We start from the raw sequence: 27,007 nt of genomic DNA, 5'->3' as shown, positions 1-27,007 counted from the left end.
CTGTGGAGACAGTCTTCAATCAAGACCAAGCGGACTGGCTGCTCTTTTGCTCTCCTCTTCCTGGCTGGTCTCCTTGTTTTTTGTCCAAGGGATCCCTCAGATTTTGGAATCCGCTTGGCTGTTGTGCATGGACTGTGCCTGTGTCCACGGTCCTTGTCCTGGCCTGAGTCAGAGGCTGTAGTGGGGAGCTGGGATTTGGGGGAGTCGTTTAGCTGCCCCCCTCCATTCCTGAACAGCACCAATACCTAAAACATCTAAGCTCGTGGGGTGGGGGAGGATGTTGCACTTGTGGGGGGGGGACCCCACGTTGCAGCTGGATCTCCGGGATCAGCCCCTCCCCCACTCTCCTGATCCAGAAGGAAGAGGGGAGGGGGAAAACCTTCTTCTCGCCCCCTCAATCCTTTCCCTCCCTTCCCGGCACCTCCTTCTCTCACTCCGCCCCCACAACCCCAGATCCCGCCCCCATAAGTCCCACCCCTCCTTCCTCCTCCTCCAATCCGGCTTCTGCTGAAGGAATGGGGGTGTGAGCCCCCCCAACCTCCCTTCTTCTCCTGGAAGTGGAGCTTCCACTTCGGATTTCTTCTCTGCGCCGTAGCTCTGGGGCCGCGCGCTTTCGGAAAGGGGAGGAGGGGCGGCAGGTAAATCCCCACCCCCACCCACGTGGATGTTGCAGGAAAGGAAGGGAGGATCGGGAGCGAGGACAAAGAGGTAAAGGAGTCGCGGGGGGCGGGGGGAGGCTGGAGAAAAGGACCCAGAGTCCCCGCCAGCTCCCCCAAGCACCTTCCGTGGGGCCTGGATCCCTGCGTGCGTGCTGCCAAGGTTGCTTTCCTCGCAGGGGTGGACGTGGGGCGCCCACCCACGAGGACTCCCTGGCCCCCTTTCCCTGGGGCGCGGAGAGAAGCGGGCCAGGAAAGGGTTAAGGGGTGCGGGAGGCGCCTGGATAGAGACCCCCCTGTCCTTCCCCGGCTCGTCTTGGGGGGCGATAGGGACGGAGAGATGGGGGGGCGCATGGCGAGGGGTGAGCCAAGGGGGCCTCTGGGTGCAGGGGAGACCCCGGGAGAGAGGAAGGGGGTCGGGGAAGTAGGAGGGAGCATTCCCGGGGCAGGGAAGGGCAGCACTGGGGGAGGGGAGATAGTCTGGGGGGGCCGTCTCCATCGTGGCTTCCTTGGGGAATCTCCGGAGGGGCCGCCTTGGCTTCTCCCTCCCGCCCAGCAATCGACATCCCCCTTCAAGGCGACCAGAGAGGGATCCCTGGAAAGTGGGGGTCCTGTCCCCCCACCCTTCCATCCTGCAATCTCCATCCTCTTCCCACCCCATAAGCCCCTGACCTGGCCAGTCCAACCATTGTTCCCCTGGAGAGGAGAGGAAATCCCGAGAGGAAGAGGGGAGGGGGGAGGCCTTCTCAGAAGCGACTCTTGGTTTCCGCAATCCCACCCAGGAAGCAGCCAGAAACCTTTTCCTCTCTCTCAGGCTTCCATCTTTATTGTCTTTTCCTCTGCCTGGTTCATTGAGGATGAGGATAATGTACACCTGTCATCAGAAACAGGGGTGCAGAGTCCATGGAATGGCTCTCAGGCTTGATACAGAAGTTGCACCTCAAAAGCATTTCTGTTCCGAGTTAAACATTACAAACTTAAAGCTTATGCAGATGACCTAGTATTGACATTACAGGAGCCAATTCCCAGAACCAAAAGAGCCTTGGAGGACTCCCCTGAGTGAGTGCTTGAGGGCCCTGCTCCTTCCTGCCACTTACCATCTGGCCCAGGGCGGGGCCTGACAGGCCTCACTAGGACAGTTATTGCCGGAGGGGCACAGAGTGTTTTTAAAATGTTTTTTTTAAAAAAAATTATTTGGATTTTTTGTATGTGGGGGGTGGGGGTGGGATGGATGTGTGGTTGGGTTTGGGGAATTATTTTTTTATTATTATTTTGATGTTTTTGTAATTTTTACATTTTTTTGTTTGTATTGTTTTATTGATTTTGTTTGTTTGTTTAAGGTGTTATTTTGTTCTTAGGGGGAGGGGTCAGGGCTGCCGGGGAGTGGGCCCCAGCCCACAAAATGGCTGGGGCATGTTCCACAGGGGGGGATGCACTGGGACAACTGATCTCAGTGATCACGGGTAGGAGGAGGAGTTACGCTAAGACCAGACCCTATCATTACAGAGGGGGCAGGTTTAGTCGTTGTCTGAGGACTATTCCTGCCTCCGGGTCTGGTCCTGACCGGATGGATACTAGAATCAGCAAGGGATACCCACATGACCTGAAAGTGTTGCTGTGCAATGCCAGGTCAATGATTCATAAGACCACTGCCATCCATGACGTGATCATGGATGGAGGACTTGACCTGGCATGTGTGACAGAGACTTGGCTGGATGAAGCAGATGGGCCTGTCCTTGCTGCTGCTTGTCCACCAGGTTTCTCTTACGCACAGCAACCCAGGTCATGTGGGCGGGGAGGGGGGGTTGCAGTGATTTTTAGGAAGTCATTAGTTTGCACCAGGCGTCCTATTGGGAAGACCCAGTTTTCTGAGTGCATGTTCTGGAAGTTGGGCAATAGGGGCAGTACAGGATTCCTTTTGGTGTACCGACCTCCCCGCTGCACCAAGGATTCCCTGTCCGAGCTGCTTCAGGTCGTGGCGGATGTTCTCCTGGAGACACCTAGCTTGGTCGTCCTAGGGGATTTTAACATCCATGCCGACATGACCTTACAAGGGGCCGCTCGGGACTTCGTGGAAAGCATGGCCTCCATGGGGCTGTCCCTGAATAAGTCTGGCCCTACCCATAGCCGTGGACATGCCTTGGACCTGGTGTTTACCTCTATGGATGTTGGTGATCTGACACTAAGTAAAAGTGAAACGAAAGAAGTGCCATGGTCAGATCACTTCCTGGTGCAACTGGACTTCTCTGCGACCCATCCCCTCTGCAGGGAGGTGGGACCAATTCGGATGGTCCGCCCCCGCCACCTAATGGATCCAAATGGTTTCCAGAGAGTGGTAGGGGATGCTTTATCCCATGTTGATGGCCTTTCAGCCGATTCCCTGGTGGCCCGCTGGAATGTGGAGTTAACCAGGGCTATTGACTGTTTGGCTCCGAAGCGCCCTCTCCGATTGCATGGAGCCCGGACAGCCCCGTGGTTTTCCACGGATCTGAGGGCAATGAAACAATCGTTGAGACGGCTAGAGCGCCGGTGGCGGATAACTCATTCCGAATCTGACCGGACACAGGTTAGAGCTCAACGTCGAGCCTACCAAGTGGCGATAGCGACGGCGAAGAAGAATTTCTTCACCGCCTCTATTGCATCTGCAGAAAACAGCAGCAGGAGACTTTTTCAGGTGGTTCACAATTTAGCGGAACCACCTGCAACATTGGGGCCCAGTACGGGCCACATGTTCTCCTGCAATGATTTTGCAAAGTTTTTTGCAGATAAAATCGCTCAGATTCGGGAAGAAGTAGACTCCACCGTGGGAGCAGGGCCGGGGCGGGAGAGTGCTAGAGTTCTGTCTAGTCAAGTTGAGTGGAATCAATTCCAATCTGTTACCTCCGAGGATGTGGACAGGCTGCTTGGACGAGTGAAACCAACCACCTGTCTCCTGGATCCTTGCCCATCCTGGCTTATAAAAGCTAGCCGGGAAGGACTGGGCGATGGGCTTCGTGGGGTGGTGAATGCTTCCCTCCGTGAGGGAGCCTTCCCAGACCCGCTGAAAGAGGCGGTTATTAAACCACTTCTTAAAAAACCATCTTTAGATGCGGCCATGATGGCCAATTATCGCCCAGTCTCAAATCTTCCATTCCTGGGCAAGGTGATTGAGCGAGCGGTTGCCGAACAACTCCAGGCACGCCTGGAAGAAGCGGACCATTTGGATCCCTTCCAGTCGGGATTCAGGCCTCATCATGGGACTGAAACTGCCTTGGTCGCACTGGTTGATGATCTCCGGCGGGCTAGGGACAAAGGTGAGAGCTGTTTCCTAGTTCTGCTGGATCTCTCAGCGGCGTATGATACCATCGACCATAGCATCCTTCTGGACCGTCTTGAGGGGCTGGGAGCTGGGGACACTGTCATACAGTGGTTCCGCTCCTTCCTCCTGGGCCGTGTTCAGAAAGTGGTGGTGGGGGATGAGTGTTCAGACCCCTGGGCTCTCACTTGTGGGGTGCCTCAGGGTTCTGTCCTCTCCCCCATGCTTTTCAACATTTACATGCAGCCGCTGGGAGAGATCATCAGGAGGTTTGGGCTGGGTGTTCATCAGTATGCCGATGATACCCAGCTCTACCTCTCTTTTAAATCAGAACCAGTGAAGGCGGTGAAGGTCCTGCGTGAGTGTCTGGAGGCGGTTGGAGGATGGATGGCGGCTAACAGATTGAGATTGAATCCTGACAAGACAGAAGTACTGTTTTTGGGGGGCAGGAGGCGGGCAGGTGTGGAGGATTCCCTGGTCCTGAATGGGGTAACTGTGCCCCTGAAGGACCAGGTGCGCAGCCTGGGAGTCATTTTGGACTCACAGCTGTCCATGGAGGCACAGGTCAAATCTGTGTCCAGGGCAGCTGTTTACCAGCTCCATCTGGTACGTAGGCTGAGACCCTATCTGCCTGCGGACTGTCTCGCCAGAGTGGTGCATGCTCTGGTTATCTCCCGCTTGGACTACTGCAATGCACTCTACGTGGGGCTACCTTTGAAGGTGACTCGGAAACTACAATTAATCCAGAATGCGGCAGCTAGACTGGTGACTGGGGGCGGCCGCCGAGACCATATAACACCGGTCTTGAAAGACCTGCATTGGCTCCCAGTACGTTTCCGAGCACAATTCAAAGTGTTGGTGCTGACCTTTAAAGCCCTAAACGGCCTCGGTCCAGTATACCTGAAGGAGCGTCTCCACCCCCATCATTCTGCCCGGACGCTGAGGTCCAGCGCCGAGGGCCTTCTGGCGGTTCCCTCATTGCGAGAAGCAAAGCTACAGGGAACCAGGCAGAGGGCCTTCTCGGTAGTGGCGCCCGCCCTGTGGAACGCCCTTCCAGCAGATGTCAAAGCGATAAACAACTACCTGACATTCAGAAGACATCTTAAGGCAGCCCTGTTCAGGGAAGTTTTTAACATGTGATTTTACTGTATTTTTGGTTTTTATGGAAGCCGCCCAGAGTGGCTGGGGAGGCCCAGCCAGATGGGCGGGGTATAAATAATAAATTATTATTATTATTATTATTATTAATACAAGAATTTGGTCAGGTGGCAGGCTTTAAATTGAACAAATCGAAAACTATGGTTTTGGAGAAGAATTTAACATCGACTGAGAAGGAAAGGTTTCAGGGAGAAACAGGTCTATCACTGGTGAAAAAAGCAAAACCTAGGGGTGAACATGACTTCTAAAAATGTAAATCTATTTAAAGATAATTATGAGAAGTGTTGGTCAGAAGTGAAAAAAGATCTTGAAATTTGGACAAACTTGAAGCTTTCCTTATTGGGTAGAATTGCGGTTATTGAAATGAATGTATTGGCAAGAATGTTGTTTTTGTTTCAGACGTTACAAATTATTAACAAGATGGATTGTTTCAAGAAGTGGCAAAAAGAAATTTCTAGATTTGTCTGGCAGGGCAAAAAGCCCAGAATAAAATATAAAATTCTTACTGATACTAAGAACAGAGGGGGGTTTGCCCTGCCGGACTTTAAGCTATACTACGAAGCAGCAGCTTTCTGCTGGTTGAAGGATTGGCTACTTCTTGAGAACACCGACATTTTGGACCTAGAAGGTTTTAATACTGCTTTTGGGTGGCATGCATATCTGTGGTATGATAAGGTTAAAGCTCATAAAGGTTTTAAAAACCATATTGTCAGGAAGGTGCTATTTAACGTCTGGACTAGATACAAAGATCTGTTGGAAAGTAAGACTCCTAGGTGGTTGTCGCCAATGGAGGCTAAAGCTGTGAAAAAGCTCAATATGGAATCTAAATGGCCGAGATATTCAGAAATTTTGGAACAAGAAGGGGACAGGTTGAAATTGCAGAGTTATGAGAAACTTAAAAATAAGGTGCAGGATTGGTTACATTATTTTCAAGTAAGAGGCGCCTTTAATTCGGACAGGAAAAATGGCTTCCAGGTGGAAAAATCAAAGTTGGAAACAGAATTGCTAGAACCCAATGCTAAGATACTGTCGAGAATGTATGATTTGCTGTTGAAATGGAATACTGAGGATGAAACGGTTAAATCGGCTATGATAAAATGGGCACAAGATATTGGTCATAATATCATGTTTGCTGACTGGGAACAGTTGTGGACCACCGGTATGAAATTCACGGCATGTAATGCCTTAAGAGAAAATATTATGAAAATGATTTATAGGTGGTACATGACACCAGTCAAGCTTGCAAAAATTTACCATTTGCCTGATAATAAATGTTGGAAATGTAAAGAAACTGAAGGAACATTCTTTCACCTTTGGTGGACGTGCCCAAGGATTAAGGCGTTCTGGGAAATGATCTATAATGAACTGAAAAAGGTATTTAAATATACCTTCTTGAAGAAACCAGAGGCCTTTCTTCTGGGAATTGTCGGCCAATTGGTGTCAAAGAAGGACAGAACTTTTTTTATGTACGCTACAACAGCAGCAAGAATACTCATTGCAAAGTATTGGAAGACACAAGAACTACCCACTTTGGAAGAATGGCAGATGAAGGTGATGGACTATATGGAACTGGCAGAAATGACTAGCAGAATCCGAGACCAGGGAGAAGTGTCGGTGGAAGAAGATTGGAAGAAATTTAAAGACTATCTACAGAAATATTGTAAAATTAATGAATGTTGAGGGCTCTGGAAATGAAATGAAGGGTTTCTAGCGAATAAGATAAACAAAATTATAAAGGGCGGGACGAAGGATCAAAGTAAATAATGAATGATCTTGCTGAACTAATTTTTAAAATGGAATACAAGAAGGGAAGGTGGGTTGAAGCAAAGAGAATAAGGTTTTGAAGGTTATCAATATGAGAGATTTGTTTTAATGCTAAACTGTTTTTTTTCCTTTTTTTCTTTTTTCTTTTCTGTTTGGACTTTTGATGTTTGTGGTTTTTGTGATTTTTGTTGACTTTCGTTGGTTGTTAATTTTTTGGAAAATTTAATAAAATATTATTATAAAAAAAACAAAAGCATTTCTGTTCCTCTTATTCTTTGTAGGCAGTGTCAGAGTGACTGACAAGCTGAGATACAACCCATCAGCATCTGATGACAGCGATTGCATGAATCTTCCCAGTCAAAGGACCCATTTTCATGATAGACAGTGCCTGTGGCTGGAGGCTCTACACACCGGGTGTGCCTGTGCAGGCCAAAGACTGCCAGTATTAGCACAGGTGAGGTGTGTGACTTCCCCAAATTTACAGAATGTATGTGAATGAGCGTTCGTGGGTGGGATTATAATTTACAGCAACCCTGTGATTTTCTCCACCCATAACATTTCATGAGCTGATATTGCAGTACGAATTCCAAAATAACTACAAAAAATCACAATATGATAAGAATGATTGTATTATTTATATCCTGTCCATCTGGTTGGGTTTCCCCAGCCACTCTGGGCAGCTCCCAATCAAATGTTTAAAACAGTACAGTGTTAAATATTAAAAACCTGCCTGAACAGGGCTGCCTTCAGATGTCTTTTAAAGATAAGATAGCTGCTTATTTCCTTCACATCTGAAGGGAGGGTGTTCCACAGGGTGGGCGCCACTACTGAGAAGGCCCTCTGTCTGGTTCCCTGTAACCTCATTTCTCGCAATGAGGGAACCGTCAGAAGGCCCTCAGCGCTGGACCTCAGTGTCTTTATGATGCAGAGGATGGGGAATGTCCAAAGGAACGATGGACCAGAGAAAGAGAGGGCCTGTTCACGGACAGAGAGCAGCTGCCTTCCTGTGAGGAAACAATTGATTTGGAAAGGCTGTATTCCAAGATCATGCTGTGCTATTAATGATGTTTGAGGATTATGAAAGGTTGCTGCTGCATTACTATCATTTGATGACATTGCTTTTTCATTTGCTGTGCGTAAGAGGGGGTGGGGTGGGTGTTTAGTTGGGTGCAGGAATTTATTTAATTTAATTTAATTATGGTGTGTTTGTAACATTCTCTTTTTTTGTTTGTTTTATTGTTTTGTTAGTTTGTTTTTTGTATAGGTTTTAATTTGATTTTAAGGGGAGGGGTCAGGGCTGCCTGGGAGTGGATCCCAACAAACAAAATGGCTGGGGCAGGTTCCACAGGGGGGGGGGTGTACTGGGACAACCAATCTCAGTGATCACAGGTAGGAGGAGGAGTTACGCTAAGACCAGACCACGTCATTACCGAGGAAGCGGGCTTAGTCATTGTTTGAGGACTATCCCTGCCTCCAGGTCTGGTCTTGACCAGACGGAATACTGGAATCAGCAAGGGATACCCACACAACCTGAAGGTGCTGCTGTGCAATGCCAGGTCAAGGATCCATAAAACCATTGTGATCCATGACTTGATCATGGATGGAGGACTTGACCTGGCATGTGTAACAGAGGCTTGGTTGGATGAAGCAGATGGGCCTGTCCTTGCCGCTGCTTGTCTGCCAGGTTTCTCTTACACACAGCAACCCAGGTCATGTGGGTGGGGAGGGAGGTTTGCAGTGATTTTTAGGAAGTCATTAGTTTGCACCAGGCGTCCTATTGGGAAGACCCAGTTTTCTGAGTGCATGTTCTGGAAGTTGGGCAATAGGGGCAGTACAGGATTCCTTTTGGTGTACCAACCCCCCCCCCCCGCTTCACCAAGGATTCCCTGCCCGAGCTGCTTCAGGTCGTGGCGGATGTTCTCCTGGAGACACCTAGTTTGGTTGTCCTAGGGGATTTTAACATCCATGCCGACACGACCTTACAAGGGGCCGCTCGGGACTTCGTGGAAAGCATAGCCTCCATGGGGCTGTCCCTGAATAAGTCTGGCCCAACCCATAGCCGCGGACATGCCTTGGACCTGGTGCTTACCTCTATGGATGTTGGTGATCTGACACTAAGTAAAAGCAAAACAAAAGAAGTGCCATTCTCAGATCACTTCCTGGTGCAGCTGGACTTCATCGTGACCCTTCCCCTCTGCAGGGAGGTGGGACTGATTTGGATGGTCCGCTCCCACCACATAATGGATCTAAATGGTTTCCAGAGAGTGGTAGGGGATGCTTTATCCCATGTTGATGGCCTTTCAGCTGATTCCCTGGTGGCCCGCTGGAATGTGGAGTTAACCTGGGCTGTTGACTGTTTGGCTCCGAAGTGCCCTCTCCGATTGCATGGAGCCCGAACAGCCCCGTGGTTTTCCACGGATCTGAGGGCAATGGAACAATCGTTGAGACAGCTAGAGCACCGGTGGCGGATGACCCATTCTGAATCTGACCAGGTTAGAGCTGAATGTTGAGCCTACCAAGTGGCGGTAGCGACGGCGAAGACTACTTTCTTCACCACCTCTATTGCATCTGCAGAAAACAGCAGCAGGAGACTTTTTCAGGTGGTTCACAATTTAGCAGAACAACCTGCTCCATCAGGGCTCAGTATGGGCCACCTGATCTCCTGCAATGATTTTGCAAAGTTTTTTACAGATAAAGTCGCTCAGATTCACTCAGGTCGCTCAAGTCTTTCTAGTCAAGTTGTGTGGGATCAATTCAAACCTGTTACCCCCGAGGATGTGGACAGACTGCTTGGACGAGTGAAACCAACCACTTGTCTCCTTGATCCTTGCCCATCCTGGCTGATAAAAGCTAGCCGGGAAGGGTTGGGCGATGGGCTTCATGGGGTGGTGAATGCTTCCCTCCGTGAGGGAGCCTTCCCAGACCCGCTGAAAGAGGCGGTTATTAAACCGCTTCTTAAAAAACCATCTTTAGATGCAGCCACGATGCCCAACTATCGCCCAGTCTCAAATCTTCCATTCTTGGGCAAGGTGATTGAGCGAGAAGTTGCTGAACAACTCCAGGCACGTCTGGAAGAAGCGGACCATTTAGATCCCTTCCAGTCGGGATTCAGGCCTCATCATGGGACTGAAACTGCCTTGGACTCACTGGTTGATGATCTCTGGTGGGCTAGGGACAAAGGTTTCCTAGTTCTGCTGGATCTCTCAGCAGCCTTTGACACCATCGACCATAACATCCTTCTGGACCGTCTTGAGGGGCTGGGAGCTGGGGACACTGTCATACAGTGGTTCCGCTCCTTTCTCCTGGGCCGTGTCCAGAAAATGGTGTTGGGGATGAGTGTTCAGACCACTGGGCTCTAACTTGTGGGGTGGCTCAGGGTTCTGTACTCTCCCCCATGCTTTTCATCTACATGAAGTCGCTGGGAGAGATCATCAGGGGGTTTGGGCTGGGTGTACATCCATATGCGGATGATACCCAGCTCTACCTCTCTTTCAAATCAGAACCAGTGAAGGCAGTGAAGGTCCTGTGTGAGTGTCTAGAGGCAGTTGGAGGATGGATGGCGGCTAACAGATTGAGGTTGAATCCTGACAAGATAGAAGTACTGCTTTTGGGGGACAGGAGGCGGGCAGGTGTGGAGGATTCCCTGGTCTTGAATGGGGTAACTGTGCCCCTGAAGGACCAGGTGCGCAGCCTGGGAGTCATTTTGGAATCACAGCTGTCCATGGAGGCGCAGGTTAACTCTGTGTCCAGGGCAGCTGTCTACCAGCTCCACCTGGTACGCAGGCTGAGACCCTATCTGCCTGCAGACTGCCATGCCAGAGTGGTGCATGCTCTGGTTATCTCCCACTTGGACTACTGCAAAGCGCTATACGTGGGGCTACCTTTGAAGGTGACCCGGAAACTACAACTAATCCAGAATGCAGCAGCTAGACTGGGGACTGGGAGCAGCCACCGAGACCACATAACACCGGTCTTGAAAGACCCACATTGGCTCCCAGTACGTTTCCGAGCAAAATTCAAAGAGTTGGTGCTGACCTTTAAAGCCCTAAATGGCCTCTGTCCAATATATCTGAAAGAGCATTTCCACCCCCATCGTTCTACCTGGACACTGAGGTCCAGCACCGAGGGCCTTCTGGCATTTCCCTCACTGCAAGAAGCCAAGTTACAGGGAACCAGGCAGAGGGCCTTCTCTGTAGTGGCACCCTTCCTGTGGAACGCCCTCCCACCATATGTCAAAGAGATAAAAACTACCAGACTTTTAGAAGACATCTGAAGGCAGCCCTGTTTAGGGAAGCTTTTAATGTTTGATGTATTACAGTATTTTAATGTTTTTCTGGAAGCTGCCCAGAGTGGCTGGGGAAGCCCAGCCAGATGGGCAGGGTATAAATAATATATTATTATTATTATTATTATTATTATTATTATTATTATTATTATTATTTCCTAAAAATTGGGAACATGGGTAGGAAGCGGGGGAATGTAGGAGATGTTGAAATAAGAGAAGGGGCAAATGGTGTTTGATTTGTTCTTTTCCCTTTGTTCTCTTCCTTGGAATCCAAAAAGGACTTCCTCTCTGCCCACTCTGAAGAAGGTGATACAGAAGAACGTCAGAATTCCAGGGGACGGGGAACCTTTCATTTCATTAGGAATAGACATTGAAATGTGCGAAATGTGGAATATGCTTAACTGAATGAGCACACATAGCTCACATCAATTAACTCACATGAGAGAAACCTTTTAAAGATTTGAAGTGTGGAAAGAGTTTCACTGATAGTGAAAAACCTAGAATACATCAGCGGACTCCCATGGGTAAGAAAGGATTCAAATGCAGGGAGTGTGGGAAGAGCTTCAGTCAGAGTGGAAACCTTAAATTACACCAAAGGACTCACACAGGGGAGAAACAATATGAATGTATGGAGTGTGGAAAGAGCTTCCGTCGAAGTGATACACTTAGAATACATCAACAAACTCACACAGGGGATAAACCATTTAAATGTATGGAGTGTGGAAAGAGCTTCAGTCAGCTTGGAAACCTTAGAACACATCAACGGACTCACACAGGGGAGAAACCATGTGAATGTGTGGAGTGTGGAAAGAGCTTCAGTTCCAATGCAACCCTTAGATCACATCAACGGACTCACACAGGGGAGAAACCATATGAATGTATGGAGTGTGGAAAGAGCTTCAGTTATGATGCAGGCCTTAGATCACATCAACGCACTCACACAGGGGAGAAACCATATGAATGTATGGAGTGTGGAAAGAGCTTCAGTCGGATTGGAAACCTTAGAATACATCAACGGACTCATACAGGGGAGAAACCATATACATGTATGGAGTGTGGAAAGAGCTTCAGTTACGATGCAGGCCTTAGATCACATCAACGGACGCATACAGGGGAGAAACCATTTAAATGCATGGCTTGTGGAAAGAGCTTTAGTGATAGTGGAAGCCTTAGAAAACATCAACATATTCACACAGGAGAGAAACCATTTAAATGTATGGAGTGTGGAAAGAGCTTCAGTTTCAGTTCAAACCTTAGACAACATCAACTGACTCACACAGGGGAGAAACCATTTAAATGCATGGAGTGTGGAAAGAGCTTTAGTCAAAATGCGCACCTAAATTTACACCATCAAACTCACACAGGTGAGAAACCATTTAGATGTATGGAGTGTGGAAAGAGCTTCATTCAGATTGGAAACCTTAGAATACATCAACGGACTCATACAGGGGAGAAACCATATACATGTATGGAGTGTGGAAAGAGCTTCAGTCACGATGCAGGCCTTAGATCACATCAACGGACTCACACAGGGGAGAAACCATTTAAATGCATGGTGTGTGGAACAAGCTTTAGTTATGGTGGAAGCCTTAGATCACATCAACGGACTCACACAGGAGAAAAACCATTTAAATGTATGGAGTGTGGAAAGAGCTTTAGTTACGATGCAGGCCTTAGACAACATCAACGGACTCACACAGGAGAGAAAGTATTTAAATGTATGGAGTGTGGAAAGAGCTTCAGTTTCAATTCAAACCTTAGACAACATCAACTGACTCACACAGGGGAGAAACCATTTAAATGCATGGAGTGTGGAAAGAGTTTTAGTGATAGTGGAAGCCTTAGAACACATCAACGAACTCACACAGGTGAGAAACCATTTAAATGTATGGAGTGTGGAAAGAGCTTCATTCAGATTGGAAACCTTAAAAGACATCAACGGACTCATACAGGGGAGAAACCATTTAAATGTATGGAGTGCGGAAAGAGCTTTATTCGGATTGGACACCTTAGAATACATCAACGGACTCATACAGGGCAGAAACCATATAAATGTATCGAGTGTGGAAAGAACTTCAGTCAGAGTGCACACCTTAGACAACATCAACGGACTCACACAGGAGAGAAACCTTTTGAATGTATGGAGTGTGGAAAGAGCTTCAGTTATAGTGGAAACCTGAGAGTACATCAACAGACTCACATCGGTAAGAAACGATTTAAATGTATGGAGTGTGGAAAGAGCTTCAGTCAGAATGGACACCTTAGAAGACATCAGCAGACACACAGGGCAGAAACTGTTTAAATGTATGGCCTGTGGAAGGAGCTTCAGTCAGAGTGGAAGCCTTGATTTATGTCAACAAACTCACACAAAAGACAAACATATAAATATCTGGAAAGTAGGTAGAGATTCAGTCCTAGTGGAATCCTACATCTACAGACTCATGGACAGGAAGAACTTTAACAGGTGACACCCTACAAACCCATCAACCCTCAAAGAGGAGAAGCTGTTTAAAGGGAAAGATTGCAGAAAGTGCTTTAGTTATAATGGAGTGTTTAAGGAACATCTAAGAGCCAGTGTGGTGTTAGTGGTTAAGAGTGGTAGACTCATAATTTGGGGAACCGTGTTTGCGTCTCTGCTCCTCCACATGCAGCTGCTGGGTGACCTTGGGCCAGTCACACTTCTTTGAATTGTCTCAGCACCACTCACCTCACAGAGGAAGGGAAAGGAGAATGTTAGCCACTTTGAGACTCCTTCGGGTAGTGATAAAGCGGGATATCAAATCCAAACTCTTCTTCTTCTCAGAGTGGAGAACCCATTTAAATGTATGGAGTGAGGAACGGGTTCCTTTCAGAGTTTACTCTTCTTCACAGCAATGAACTCAGCAGAAAATCCATCTTCAAAGCGTGTCATGTATTTGTTCTGGTGTTTATATGTAAAACTGTATAGTAATGAAATAATGAAGGTAATGTCCCACAATAATGAGTATAATTTTAGATGTAAGGTACCTTTTGATAGTGAGGGGGAGAGGGTGAATCTGTATTTCTGGTGGTGAGTGAGGATTAGGGCTGGGCATATATTGATCTCATCCTATACCAGTTTCTAGACTACATTGTGATAACCTTTGGAAAACAATGGGTATGGCAATACACCACGAATCACAGTGTGTGTTTCTGGGATGCACATTTGCCTCAAAGCAGCCGGCAGAAAGCTTGGCTTCATGAAGGGCTTCTGGTTGATCGCTCGCCATCACAGTTGGAGATCTCTTTATCGGAGGTGACTTCGGTATATCAAAGGCAGGGGAAACTGCTCCAGCGCAGCAGACCCCCGGAAAAACCTCAAATCGAGCATTTTGAGGACATGGAATCTGGCAGGTGTCAAAAGTGGGCTCCCCCCTCCCTGGAAAGTTCTGCTTTTGAGCTCCGAGAATGAGGGGGTTGGAGCTGTGACGCATCGGACAAAAAGCTTCCTCTGATTATACGAAGCTGCGAGACTGTGAGACATTAGCGGTCAATTCTTCCAACATCAAAAGGACTGTATTGTGTGTACCTTTTACGTTTGGATTATATATGGCTAATGTAGGGGTTGTGCTGACAAGCTAGCTGAGATAATGCTCCGGGCACACAGCCATCTCTGTACAAGAGATTTATTGCTAAGCTTCAAAGCAGTTACAAGAGTTCAAAAACACACTTCATCTCTCGGAGTCAGATGAATCGTCTGACTTTTTTTACGCCTCCCCCAGCAAGCCCATTTCCTGAGTCCACGCCTCTTGCTTCCTCTGCTCTGTGAGTGGCTGGTTCCCAGTACTGGCTCCCCCCTCCCAGCTTCCTCCTCTGACGTGGAAGAGAAACTGCTAATTACCAGCGTGGGCTCTTTGTACTTGCCTCTCTGCTTCCCCCTCAGCTCTTTCGCAGCCTCCAATTCCCTGACATCCACCCCCTCCTCAAAGGCCCCCTCCCCCTCGGGAGAATCGACCACCCCCCAATTTACCCTTCTCCGGAGTGGCGGGGGTGAAGCCTGGAAAACTACTCTCCTCCTCATCCGTATCTTCAAAAACCGTCCTCCAGTCCTCCCTCAAACCCACAGTTCCTCATGTTCCCCAATAGACACTTTCCTCTTCAGTACCTGGGGGTAAACTTAACATCTAAGAACGTGAACTTATTTAAAGACAATTATGACAAATGCTGGACAGAAGTAAAGAAAGACCTAGAAATATGGTCAAGGCTGAGACTTTCCTTGTTAGGCCGAATTGCTGTCATCAAGATGAATGTATTGCCTAGAATGTTGTTTTTATTCCAGACGCTGCAGATTGTGGACAAGATGGACTGTTTCAAGAAGTGGCAGAAATACATATCTAAATTTGTCTGGCAGGGCAAAAAGCCCAGAATAAAATTTAAGATTCTAACTGACGCAAAAGATAGAGGGGGGGTTTGCCCTGCCGGACTTAAGACTCTACTATGAATCGGCAGCTTTCTGCTGGTTGAAACACTGGCTGCTTCTTGAGAACACAGACATTTTGGATTTGGAAGGGTTTGATAATAGATTTGGCTGGCATGCATATATATGGTATGACAAGGTTAAAATCGCATAAAGGTTTCAAAAACCATATTGTTAGGAAAGCATTATATAATGTTTGGATGCGGTATAAAGATTTACTGGAAAGTAAAACTCCCAGGTGGTTGTCACCAATGGAAGCCAAGGAGGTGAAAAAACTTAATATGGAGTCTAAATGGCCAAAATATTCTGAAATCTTAGAACAAGATGGTGAAAAAGTTAAACTACAGAGTTATGAGAAATTAAAGTCCAAAGTACGAGACTGGCTTCATTACCTTCAGATAAACGAGGTATTTAAACAGGACAGGAAAATAGGCTTCCAGATGGAGAGGTCAAAACTAGAAACAGAGTTGTTAGAACCCAATACTAAGAATTTGTCGAGAATGTATAACTTGCTGTTGAAATGGAATACACAGGATGAAACGGTGAAATCAGCTATGGTTAAATGGGCACAAGACATTGGTCATGAAATTATGTTCGCTGACTGGGAACAGTTATGGACCACTGGTGTTAAATTTACGGCATGTAATGCCTTAAGAGAAAATATTATGAAAATGATCTACAGGTGGTACATGACCCCAGTCAAGCTAGCAAAAATTTATCACTTGCCCAATAATAAATGTTGGAAATGTAATGAGACTGAAGGTACCTTCTACCACCTTTGGTGGACCTGCCCGAAGATAAAAGCCTTTTGGGAAATGATCTATAATGAAATTAAGAAAGTTCTCAAAAGGACTTTTCCTAAGAAGCCAGAGGCTTTTCTCTTGGGTATGGTGGGCCAATTGGTGACAAGGAAGGATAGGACGTTTTTTATGTACGCCACTACAGCAGCAAGGATCCTTTTAGCAAAGTATTGGAAGACACAAGAACTACCCACCCTGGAAGAATGGCAGACGAAGGTGATAGACTATATGGGACTGGCGGAGATGACTGGCAGAATCCGTGACCAGGCGAAAGAGACAGTGGAAGAGGACTGGAAGAAATTCAAGATATATCTTAAAAATTGTTGTAAAATTGAGGAATGTTAAGATGTCAGGGAAATGGGAAACAGAGAAGTGCAGCTGTAATTAATAAGTTAAGGAAGAAATTAAAAGAATTGATTTGAATAATTAGTTAATTGGAGGAGTTGCTGAAGAAATTTAAAACAAGGATGTGGAAAAGGGGAGGTATGGGGAAGTCTAGGAAGTTAGGTGTATGAAAATAAGAGTATGGAATTATTTTATTTTTTTTTAATATAAAAAATCTTTATTTATACGATAACTAAAACACACACAAAAAACACAAATACACAATTACACACAAATTACAAACATAACCATGAACACATAATTTTCTTGGCAAACATTACAACATCTATTGGTCTTAACACTAAAGACCCAACTTCCCGTCTATTCCATATTTCAGATTCGTATTACTTATTGCCAATACACATTTTCATAATTAAACTTATTCTCAATATATCTAATTTCTTCTATCTACCTAGCAACTATTACTGAAGTTCCTCGAATGCTGCAACAGAATTTAAACTACTATATTTATTTTTCAGATATTCTTTAAAAACCTCCCATTTAGAAACAAATTCCTGTTTTGATTTATTCTTTATCTTTTCTGATAAACCATCTAATTCGGCATATTCTGTCAGTTTTTGGATCCAATCTTGTATAGAGGGGATTTCATTACTTTTCCATTTTGCTGCGATCAAAACTCTTGCTGCCGCCGTCGCATATAAAAAGATACCCTTCCTCTTTTGTGGAATATCCAAATCTGTTATTCCCAGGAGGTAGGCCTCTGGTTTTTTATTGAAAGAGATCTTTAGCATTTTTTGCAGTTCTGCATGTATACTCTCCCAGAATACCTGTACTTTCCTACATATCCACCACATATGATAGAATGTTCCTGAGTCTCCGCACCTCCAACAATTACTTGACACATTTTTATACATTTTTGAAAGTTTCCATGGTGTTAAATACCATCGATGTTGCATTTTTTGAAAGTTCTCTCTAATCGTGTAACAGTTTGTGAATTTCCAATTGATCTTCCATAAATTTTCCCATTGGGCCATGGTTATTGAATGGCCAAAATCCTGGGACCACCTCACCATTGCCACTGTTACCTCCTCCTCCTTGACTGTCCAGTCAAGGAGGAGTCGGTAAGTTTTGGAAAGAGTTTTTCTTTTAGAATTTACAAGATCAGATTCGAATCGAGAAATTTCTACTGAGAACCCCTTTTGTTTGTCAGATTTAATTTTTTCAAATAACTGATGGTATTGGAACCAGTCTGAAATGTGTTCTCTTATTTCCTCAAATTTTTTAAATTTTATTTGGTTATCTTCATTTTTTAGAAGTATTTTATATGTTGGCCAGCTTTCCTGAGTATTTTTCCATTTTACTGCTATGGCTTCTACTGGAGAAGTCCACCACGGGACTTTAGGCTCCATCAGGTCTTTATATTTTTCCCATACAGCAAAGAGTGACTTTCTTATTATATGGTTGGTGAAATTTTTATGAATTTTCGCTTTTCCATATATTAGGTAGGCGTGCCATCCCCAACGGTTGTCGAAACCTTCCAGGTCCAGGAGGTCCGAATCCTGCAACGTGCACCAATCTTTTAACCAGGTGAAACAGGCTGCCTCGTAGTAAAGTTTTAGGTCGGGTAGGGAAAAGCCTCCTCTCTCTTTTATATCTATTAAGGTCAGATGTTTAATCCTAGGTTTCTTCCCTTCCCACAGGAATTTGGAAATTTCTCTTTGCCATGTCTTGAGACAACCTGCTTCACCCAGTATCGGAATCATTTGAAATAAAAAGATTAATTTTGGAAGCACGTTCATCTTTATAATGGAAATCCTACCCAGAAACGTTAATTTTAGTTTACTCCAGGTTACCAAGTTTTTTCTAATCTCTAACCAAGTTTGGGTGTAATTATCCTGAAATAAGTTTATGTTCTTGGGGGTGATCCAAATACCCAAATATTTCGCTTTTGAAGAGATTTTCAGGCCCAATATTTTTTCTAAGTCATCCTTTTCTTCTGTGGTTACATTTTTAACAAGCATTTTTGTTTTTGTTATATTCAGCTTAAAGCCTGCCACTTCTCCAAATTCTTTAATCAGTTCCAGCACTTTTTTCAGACTTTCTTTAGGGTTTTCAGTCATAACAAGTAAATCGTCCGCGAAAGCTTTAATTTTATATGTTTTGTTTCCCAGAGTGATGCCTTTAACAAGCTGATCCCTTCTTATCTGATTGTTCAAGACTTCCATCACCAAAATAAATATCAGTGGGGACAGTGGGCAGCCCTGTCTGGTACCCTTGTTTATTTTGCACTTCTCAGTAATTCTTCCATTGATGATCAATTTTGCATATTGTTCCGAATAGATGGCATTTATTCCTTTACAAGAGTATGGAATTATACATGTTTATATGTTTGTATGTTTGTGTATTGTTTATTGTTTGTTTTTATTTTGTGTGTGGAAAACCAATAAAAATTTAATTAAAAAACAAAACAAAAAACAATAGACACTTTCCTCTTCTTCTTCCTCTTCGTCAGATGGTGGGAATCCCTCAAAATCCTCTTCATCGTCAGTCAGCCCAAACACCTGTTGGAAAAATCTACCCCGGGGTTTGGGTTTGTCGGGGAAGAAATTGTGGAACTCCTCCACTAGACCCTCGTCAGTGATACAACTCTCCGGGACCCAGGTATTCTCTGAACTAGGGGCCCCTTCCCACGCCACCAGATACTCTTGCCTCTCTGCTCCCCCCTCAGCTCTTTCGCAGCCTCCAATTCCCTGACAGCTAACTAAAGACCTGACCTCAAGAGTCACTAAATCAGAGATTTGCCCAAGGACTTGTTCTGATCGTAGTGCTGTGTTGACAGAGTTAAAATTGTCTCTACAGGGTTCTTTTAGATGGCAGATGAATGATGTTTTACTGAGAAATAAATTGATCGTAAATAAAGCTCAAAAGACCCTAAAGGACTATTTTGAATTGAACCTGAATCCTAGAATTGAAGCAAGGGGTGCAAGTAAAGTGGTAATGCCAGGTATTTTGATTCAACAGAATTCTATCAGAATGAGCAAAAGGAAAAAGTTCTGTCTCAAAGGAGAAAGAGAAAAAACTAAGATGTAACCCAAAAAATCAACAGATTCAAAAGGAAATTAAAGCATTACAATCTTAGTCTTCACAAATAGTAAACCAAGAAATTGAATGAAAAATTATATGAAACAAAAGACTTTTGCATCGGCAAATAAATGCAGAAAATTATTGGCTTGGGGACAGAAGGAGAGTACAATAATTAATATTATGGAGGATGGTAAGAATATTGAGAACCCAACAGAGATTAGAAAATGTTTTCAAAAGTACTATAAGCAGCTTTACAAAAAGGAAAAATGCATAAAATGGAACAGTTTTTGGACAAAAATGGATTGCAGAAAATTCCAGCAGACAAAACAAGCCTACTAAATGAACTGGTTACAAGACAAGAAGTTGAAGGGGCAATTAGAATCATAGAATCATAGAGTTGGAAGAGACCACAAGGGCCATCGAGTCCAACCCCCTGCCAAGCAGGAAACACCATCAGAGCACTCCTGACATATGGTTGTCAAGCCTCTGCTTAAAGACCTCCAAAGAAGGAGACTCCACCACACACCTTGGCAGCAAATTCCACTGTCGAACAGCTCTTACTGTCGGGAAGTTCTTCCTAATGTTTAGGTGGAATCTTCTTTCTTGTAGTTTGGATCCATTGCTCCGTGTCCGCTTCTCTGGAGCAGCAGAAAACAACCTTTCTCCCTCCTCTATGTGACATCCTTTTATATATTTGAACATGGCTATCATATCACCCCTTAACCTCCTCTTCTCCAGGCTAAACATGCCCAGCTCCCTTTGCCGTTCCTCATAAGGCATCGTTTCCAGGCCTTTGACCATTTTGGTTGCCCTCCTCTGGACACGTTCCAGTTTGTCAGTGTCCTTCTTGAACTGTGGTGCCCAGAACTGGACACAGTACTCCAGGTGAGGTCTCACCAGAGCAGAAAACAGTGGCACTATTACTTCCCTTGATCTAGATGCTATACTCCTATTGCCCAAATGAAAATAGGCAGAGCACTGGGACCTGATGCTTTAACTTCCAAGTATTATAAAATATTTAAGGATTGGCTGATACAACCATTGATGGATGTTGTAACAAAATATTAAAGGGGGACAAAGCACCCGAGTCCTGGAAAGAGGCCTTCATCACTCTGATACCCAAACCAGATACAGATAGAGCTCAAGTAAGGAATCAGCGACCAATTTCCTTGTTGAATGTGGATTATAAAATATTTGCAAATATTTTGGCTACAAGATTGAAGAAGATTTTGAATAAGCACATACATAAAGATCAGTCAGGTTTTTTATCTGAGAGGCATATGAAAGATAATATTAGGAATGTGCTGGAAAGATTAGAGGCAAAAAAGAATGCTAAAGCAATGTTTATGTTTATTGATGCAGAGAAAGCCTTTGATAATGTTTCTTGGAGTTTTATGAAACAGAACTTGTGTAATATGGGGATTGGTCAAAAAATTTTCAATGGTATTGATGCAATTTACTTGCAGCAGAAAGCAAAAATTATAATTAACAATGTGGTCTCAGAAGAAATTAGGATTGAGAAGGGAACCAGGCAAGGGTGCCCACTCCCCCCCCCTGCTTTCTATTTCTGTCCTAGAGGTGCTGCTGAATATGATAAGGAATGATGAGGAAGTTAAAGGCATAGTAGTGGGAACTAAACAATATAAGTTAAAAGTCTTTGCTGATGATTTAGTATTGACTTTACAGGACCCTGAGATCAATGCAATCAAAGCACTGAAGATAATTCAACAGTTCGGACAAGTTGCAGGTTTCAAATTGAATAAGAATAAAACCAAAGTTTTAGGGAGGGAAATAATGATACATGAAAAACTTAATTTAGAGGAACCCACAGGGCTGAAGTTTGTGAAAAAGGTGAAATATCTGGGTGTAAATATGACTGCAAAAAATGCATTTGTACAAAGACAACTATGAAAAGTTATGGAAAGATATCAAAAGAGATTTGGATATTTGGACAAGGTTGAAACTATCTTTGTTGGGCTGAATTTCTGCGATAAAGATGAATGTATTGCCTAAGGTGTTATTTTTGTTCCAAGTACTCCCTATCATTGATAAGTTGAATTGTTTTAAGGAATGGCAAAAGATATTATCTAAATTTATCTGGCAGGGGAAAAACCCCAGAATTAAGTTTAAATTATTAACAGATGTAAAAGAGAGGGGGGGTTTCTCCCTGCCAGATTTAAGGATTTACTTTGAAGCTGCAGCCTTTTTCTGGCTGAAACAATGGTTTTTATTGGAAGATACAAATGTTTTGGATTTGGAAGGTTTTGATAATGTATTTGGTTGGCATGCATATTTATGGTATGACAAGCTAAAAGCTCAAAAAGGATTTAAAAATCATATAATTAGAAAATCTTTGGATGATGTTTGGGTAAGATACAGGGATTTGTTAGAAAGGAAAACACCCAGATGGATATCACCATTGGAAGCTAAGACCCATAAAAGGTTGAATATGAAAGATACATGGTTGAAGTATAATGATAGTTTGATGGAAGTAGGGGACCAATTTAGATTAAAATCTTATGGTCCGTTGAAAGATAAATTAGATGATTGGTTCCAGTTGTTGTTGTTGTTGTTTAGTCGTTTAGTCGTGTCCGACTCTTCGTGACCCCATGGACCAGAACACGCCAGGCACCTCTGTTCTCCACTACCTCCCACAGTTTGGTCAAACTCATGATGGTAACCTCGAAAACACTATCCAACAATCTCGTCCTCTGTTGCCCCCTTCTCCTTGTGCCCTCCATCTTTCCCATCATCAGTGTCTTCTCCAGGGAGTCTTCTCTTCTCATGAGGTGGCCAAAGTACTGGAGCCTCAGCTTCACGCTCTGTCCTTCCAGTGAGCACTCAGGGCTGATTTCCTTAAGAATGGATGCGTTTGATCTTCTTGCAGTCCATGGGACTCTCAAGAGTCTCCTCCAGCACCATAATTCAAAAGCATCAATTCTTCGGCGATCAGCCTTCTTTATGGTCCAGCTCTCACTTCCATACATCACTACTGGGAAAACCATGGCTTTAACTATACGGACCTTTGTTGGCAAGGTGACGTCTCTACTTCTCAAGATGCTGTCTAGGCCTGTCATTGCCCTTCTCCCAAGAAGCAGGCGTCTTTTAATTTTGTGGCTGCTGTCACCATCTGCAGTGATCATGGAGCCTAAGAAAGTAAAATCTCTCACTGCCTCCATTTCTTCCCCTTCTATTTGCCAGGAGGTGATGGGCCGAGTGGCCATGATCTTCGTTTTTTTGATGTTGAGCTTCAGACCATATTTTGCGCTCTCCTCTTTCACCCTCATTAAAAGGTTCTTTAATTCCTCCTCACTTTCTGCCATCAAGGTTGTGTCATCTGCATATCTGAGGTTGTTGATATTTCTTCCGTCAATCTTAATTCCAGCTTGGGATTCATCCAGCCCAGCCTTTCGCATGATGTATTCTGCATATAAATTAAATAAGCAGGGAGACAAAATACAGCCTTGTCGTACTCCTTTCCCAATTTTGAACCAATCAGTTGTTCCATATCCAGTTCTAACTGTAGCTTCTTGTCCCACATAGAGATTTCTCAGGAGACAGATGAGGTGATCAGGCACTCCCATTTCTTTAAGAACTTGGCATAGTTTGCTGTGGTCGACACAGTCAAAGGCTTTTGCATAGTCAATGAAGCAGAAGTAGATGTTTTTCTGGAACTCTCTAGTTCCTCTGCCCCTTTGAAATCCAGCTTGCACTTCTGGGAGTTCTCGATCCACAATTGGTTCCAGTACATCCACATAAATGAAATGTTTAAAATGGATAAGAAAATTGGTTTTCAAACAGAGAAATCCAAACTAGAAATGGAATTATTAGATACAAAAACAAAATACCTATCTAAGATGTATAATTTATTGCTGGAATGGCATACGAGAGATGAACAAGTGAAATCTAAAAAAATTCCTTCCAGTAGCACCTTAAAGACCAACTAAGTTAGTTCTTGGTATGAGCTTTCGTGTGCATGCACACTTCTTCAGATACACTGAAACAGAAGTTGCCAGATCCTTCTATATAGTGAGAAGGTGGGGAGGGGTATTACTCAGAGGGGGGTGGGAATGGGTGATTGGCAGATAGCTGTGATGAGTCTGTTGACGACCCTTAACGACTGCAGTAGGTCTTACAGGAAAAAGCAAGGGGTGAGAAGGTGAAAAATGGCTTTGTCATGTATAGTGAGATAAGAATCCAATGTCTCTGTTCAGGCCAGGTGTCTCCATGGTTTTAAGTTTGGTAATGAGTTGCAATTCAGCAGCTTCTCTTTCCAGTCTATTTCTGAAATTCCTTTGTAGTAAAACAGCTACTTTGAGATCTTGTATAGAATGTCCTGGGAGATTGAAGTGTTCTCCTACTGGTTTCTCTGTCTTGTGATTCTTGATGTCAGATTTTTGTCCGTTTATTCTTTGGCGTAAGGTTTGGCCTGTTTGTCCAATATAGAGAGCTGAAGGACACTGTTGGCATTTGATGGCATACACAATGTTAGACGATGAGCAATTAAATAGTCCCGACCATGGAGACACCTGGCCTGAACAGAGACATTGGATTCTTATCTCACTATACATGACAAAGCCATTTTTCACCTTCTCACCCCTTGCTTTTTCCTGTAAGACCTACTGCAGTCGTTAAGGGTCGTCAACAGACTCATCACAGCTATCTGCCAATCACCCATTCCCACCCCCCTCTGAGTAATACCCCTCCCCACCTTCTCACTATATAGAAGGATCTGGCAACTTCTGTTTCAGTGTATCTGAAGAAGTGTGCATGCACACGAAAGCTCATACCAAGAACTAACTTAGTTGGTCTTTAAGATGCTACTGGAAGGAATTTTTTTTGTTTTGACTATGGCAGACCAACACGGCTACCCATCTGTAGCAAGTGAAATCTGTAATGATTGAATGGGCCAGGGATGTGGGGCACAATATCATGATGGTGGATTGGGAGAAATTGTGGAAAAAGGAATTGGAAGAAACAAGATTTACCAACTATCGAAGAATGGCAAATGAAGATGATGGACTATATGGAATTTGCCAAACTGACCGGGAGACTCTGAGACCAGAGAGAAGAGATGGTGGAAGAACATTGGAAGAAGCTTAAGGAATATTTGAAAAAAATATGTTAATATTTAAATCTTAGAATAGCTTTGGAAGTGGATATAGGCTGTAGGGTTAGAAGTAGAAGATAGTGTATTTTAAAATAATAATATTTGTAAGCGATAAAATGTGAAGTTAATTTAAGTGTGATTAAAAAAAAGATGGTTAGAAACTATGATATATGTAGACTGCTAAAGAAGTAAAATGAAAATCAGATAGGTGGGACTTGGAGAAGCCCACCTAATATTGTTTAGAAAAATAAGGATAAGAGAATAATCTGTTTGCATTGTTTGTTTTTCTGTTTGTGTTCTTTATTTGTGTTTTAAAATGAATAATTTTTTTTGAAAAAAAGAAGAAAGCTTTGCTTCATGAAGCCCCTACAGATGCCGAGTTCCTGACTTCCCTCCCAGGTGACAGGAAGCGAAACACACACCTCCATTGCCCTGTGTCCTTCCAGCCTCTTTCCTCCCTTGCTCCCTTCTGCCGGTGTGTGTGCCTGACTTAGATATCCTGTGTGCTCTATTTTTTTTACTGCTGAAACTGGATTTGCTCTCAGGAGCAAAGTTTTGTGCCTCACTGGGGACCCAATGAGAACTGTATGCTTTGAAAGCTCAGTAAACTATTACTAAAGAAGTCCTGCTGCCCTGGAGTTGCTCTACTCAAGCATGCCAGACGGTTTTTGCACCAAACTCTGTCACCCCCACCACCGCATGATCTCCAAGCACTGCTTCTTCACCAGAACTTCATCCCTGCCTCCTAAGCATTCTGAAAAAAACTTGAAATGCTGTAATTTAATGGGAGATTTCCCCCCAAGCCGAATTGCAAGAGGGGAACGGAGGGGCTGCAGGGACCAGGGAAGTCTCCTGATGGGCCCATCTTCACTCTTGAACCCCATGGGGCAACCCCAGAGCTCCTGCTTATTCTGGGGTTTGGGGAAGATAGTACTTTTCCTTAGTCCCCTAAGTTTTTATTCAGTCATGCTGCTAGGGAGTTTTCCTACCAGAAGCCCACAGTGCATATTACTATCATACTGATTGCACTGTTGTTGCTGCTGTTGTCATGGACTGGAGGGGTGCAGGGGGGGGAGGCACCAGCTGGGGAACACAAAAGGGAAGAAGGCTCAGAGCCCAGGGACTGGTGGTGGGATGGTGATGAGCAGAAAGAGGGAGCAGACCGGGAGGGGAGGTGTTGCAAGCTGAGGAGGGAACAGTGTTTGGTGAGCAGGAAGAGGCTGGGGCAGAGAGCTGTTCAGACTCAGAGGGAGGAGAAGGGGGGGCAGGAGACCATCAGAGGAGGCCATCAGCTGTAACATCCAGAGAGACTCCCCCTCCTGCTGTGACCAGCTCCCCTCTCCCCTGGTCTCCTAGAGCACACAGAGAGATCCATTTCAGACCCAATGAGCCTGTATATGATATTAAGAGGTATTTTTTGTCACAACATACATCACTTTAATCTCATTGACAATGAACTGTATTTTCTGCCATTTTACCCCATTTGGAGAAGTCCTTTTCGAGCTCCTTTTTCTTTGAACAACCCTGGACAATTTACTGCCATCAGCAAACTTTGCCCCCTCCCTACACCCTCCTAAGTCTAGATCAGTGTTTCCCAACCTTTTTTGGGCAAAGGCACACTTGTTTCATGAAAAAAATATCGAGGCACACCACCATTACAGCCCCGTGACGTCAGCGCGCAGCGTCATGCCGGGAGGGACGCACGAAAGTGTAAGTTTCAATTTTCCCCCCTCCCCCTTGCCTTCCTTCTGTGCCAACCGCCAAAAAGCCAAGAAAAAAGCCAAGACTTTAGGGCAGCAGGTTGACACGGAAGAAGCTCCTACCTAAGGACAGGTGCGACGGCCGTGTCCTCTTCTGCCACACTTGGCAGCCCTGCCTCACGGTCGTGACTCCCACCCTGATTTCTCCCCGCAGGTCGAGCGGCACAGGCAGCCCAATGTGTCCAGCCCAGACACAAGCCCCGCTTCCCCACTCTAGATCCTGAATGCGACCAAGTGCTCTGGACTCCCGAGCAGGGTGGGAAAGAGGACTCGCATCTGGTAGCCTCCGGGCTCCTCGCCTGCTCGAGGGATGGC

The 27,007-nt window shown here is 44.9% G+C and overlaps 1 protein-coding gene and 1 pseudogene across 2 annotated transcripts in view; both read left to right on the top strand.

The window, feature by feature from the left end:
- LOC114592133 (uncharacterized) overlaps positions 1-25,554 on the top strand; it is a 37,773-nt gene extending 12,219 nt beyond the window's left edge. The window contains 2 exon segments of the mRNA XM_077935568.1: positions 11,749-13,435; positions 13,437-25,554. Of these exon segments, the coding sequence (XP_077791694.1) occupies positions 11,749-13,435; positions 13,437-13,626 (1,877 nt within the window). The 3' untranslated portion in view covers positions 13,627-25,554.
- LOC144324923 (uncharacterized) overlaps positions 1-27,007 on the top strand; it is a 78,036-nt pseudogene that overhangs the window by 4,154 nt on the left and 46,875 nt on the right. The window contains exon 2 of the transcript XR_013394491.1: positions 7,155-7,327. The product of XR_013394491.1 is annotated as an uncharacterized LOC144324923 (transcript). The remainder of the gene's footprint in view (positions 1-7,154; positions 7,328-27,007) is intronic.

The sequence above is a fragment of the Podarcis muralis genome, chromosome 10 (assembly GCF_964188315.1).
Source record: "Podarcis muralis chromosome 10, rPodMur119.hap1.1, whole genome shotgun sequence".
NCBI lineage: Eukaryota > Metazoa > Chordata > Lepidosauria > Squamata > Lacertidae > Podarcis > Podarcis muralis.
The sequence above is the reverse complement of the archived record's forward strand: the minus strand, read 5'-3'. Positions and strand labels throughout refer to the sequence as shown.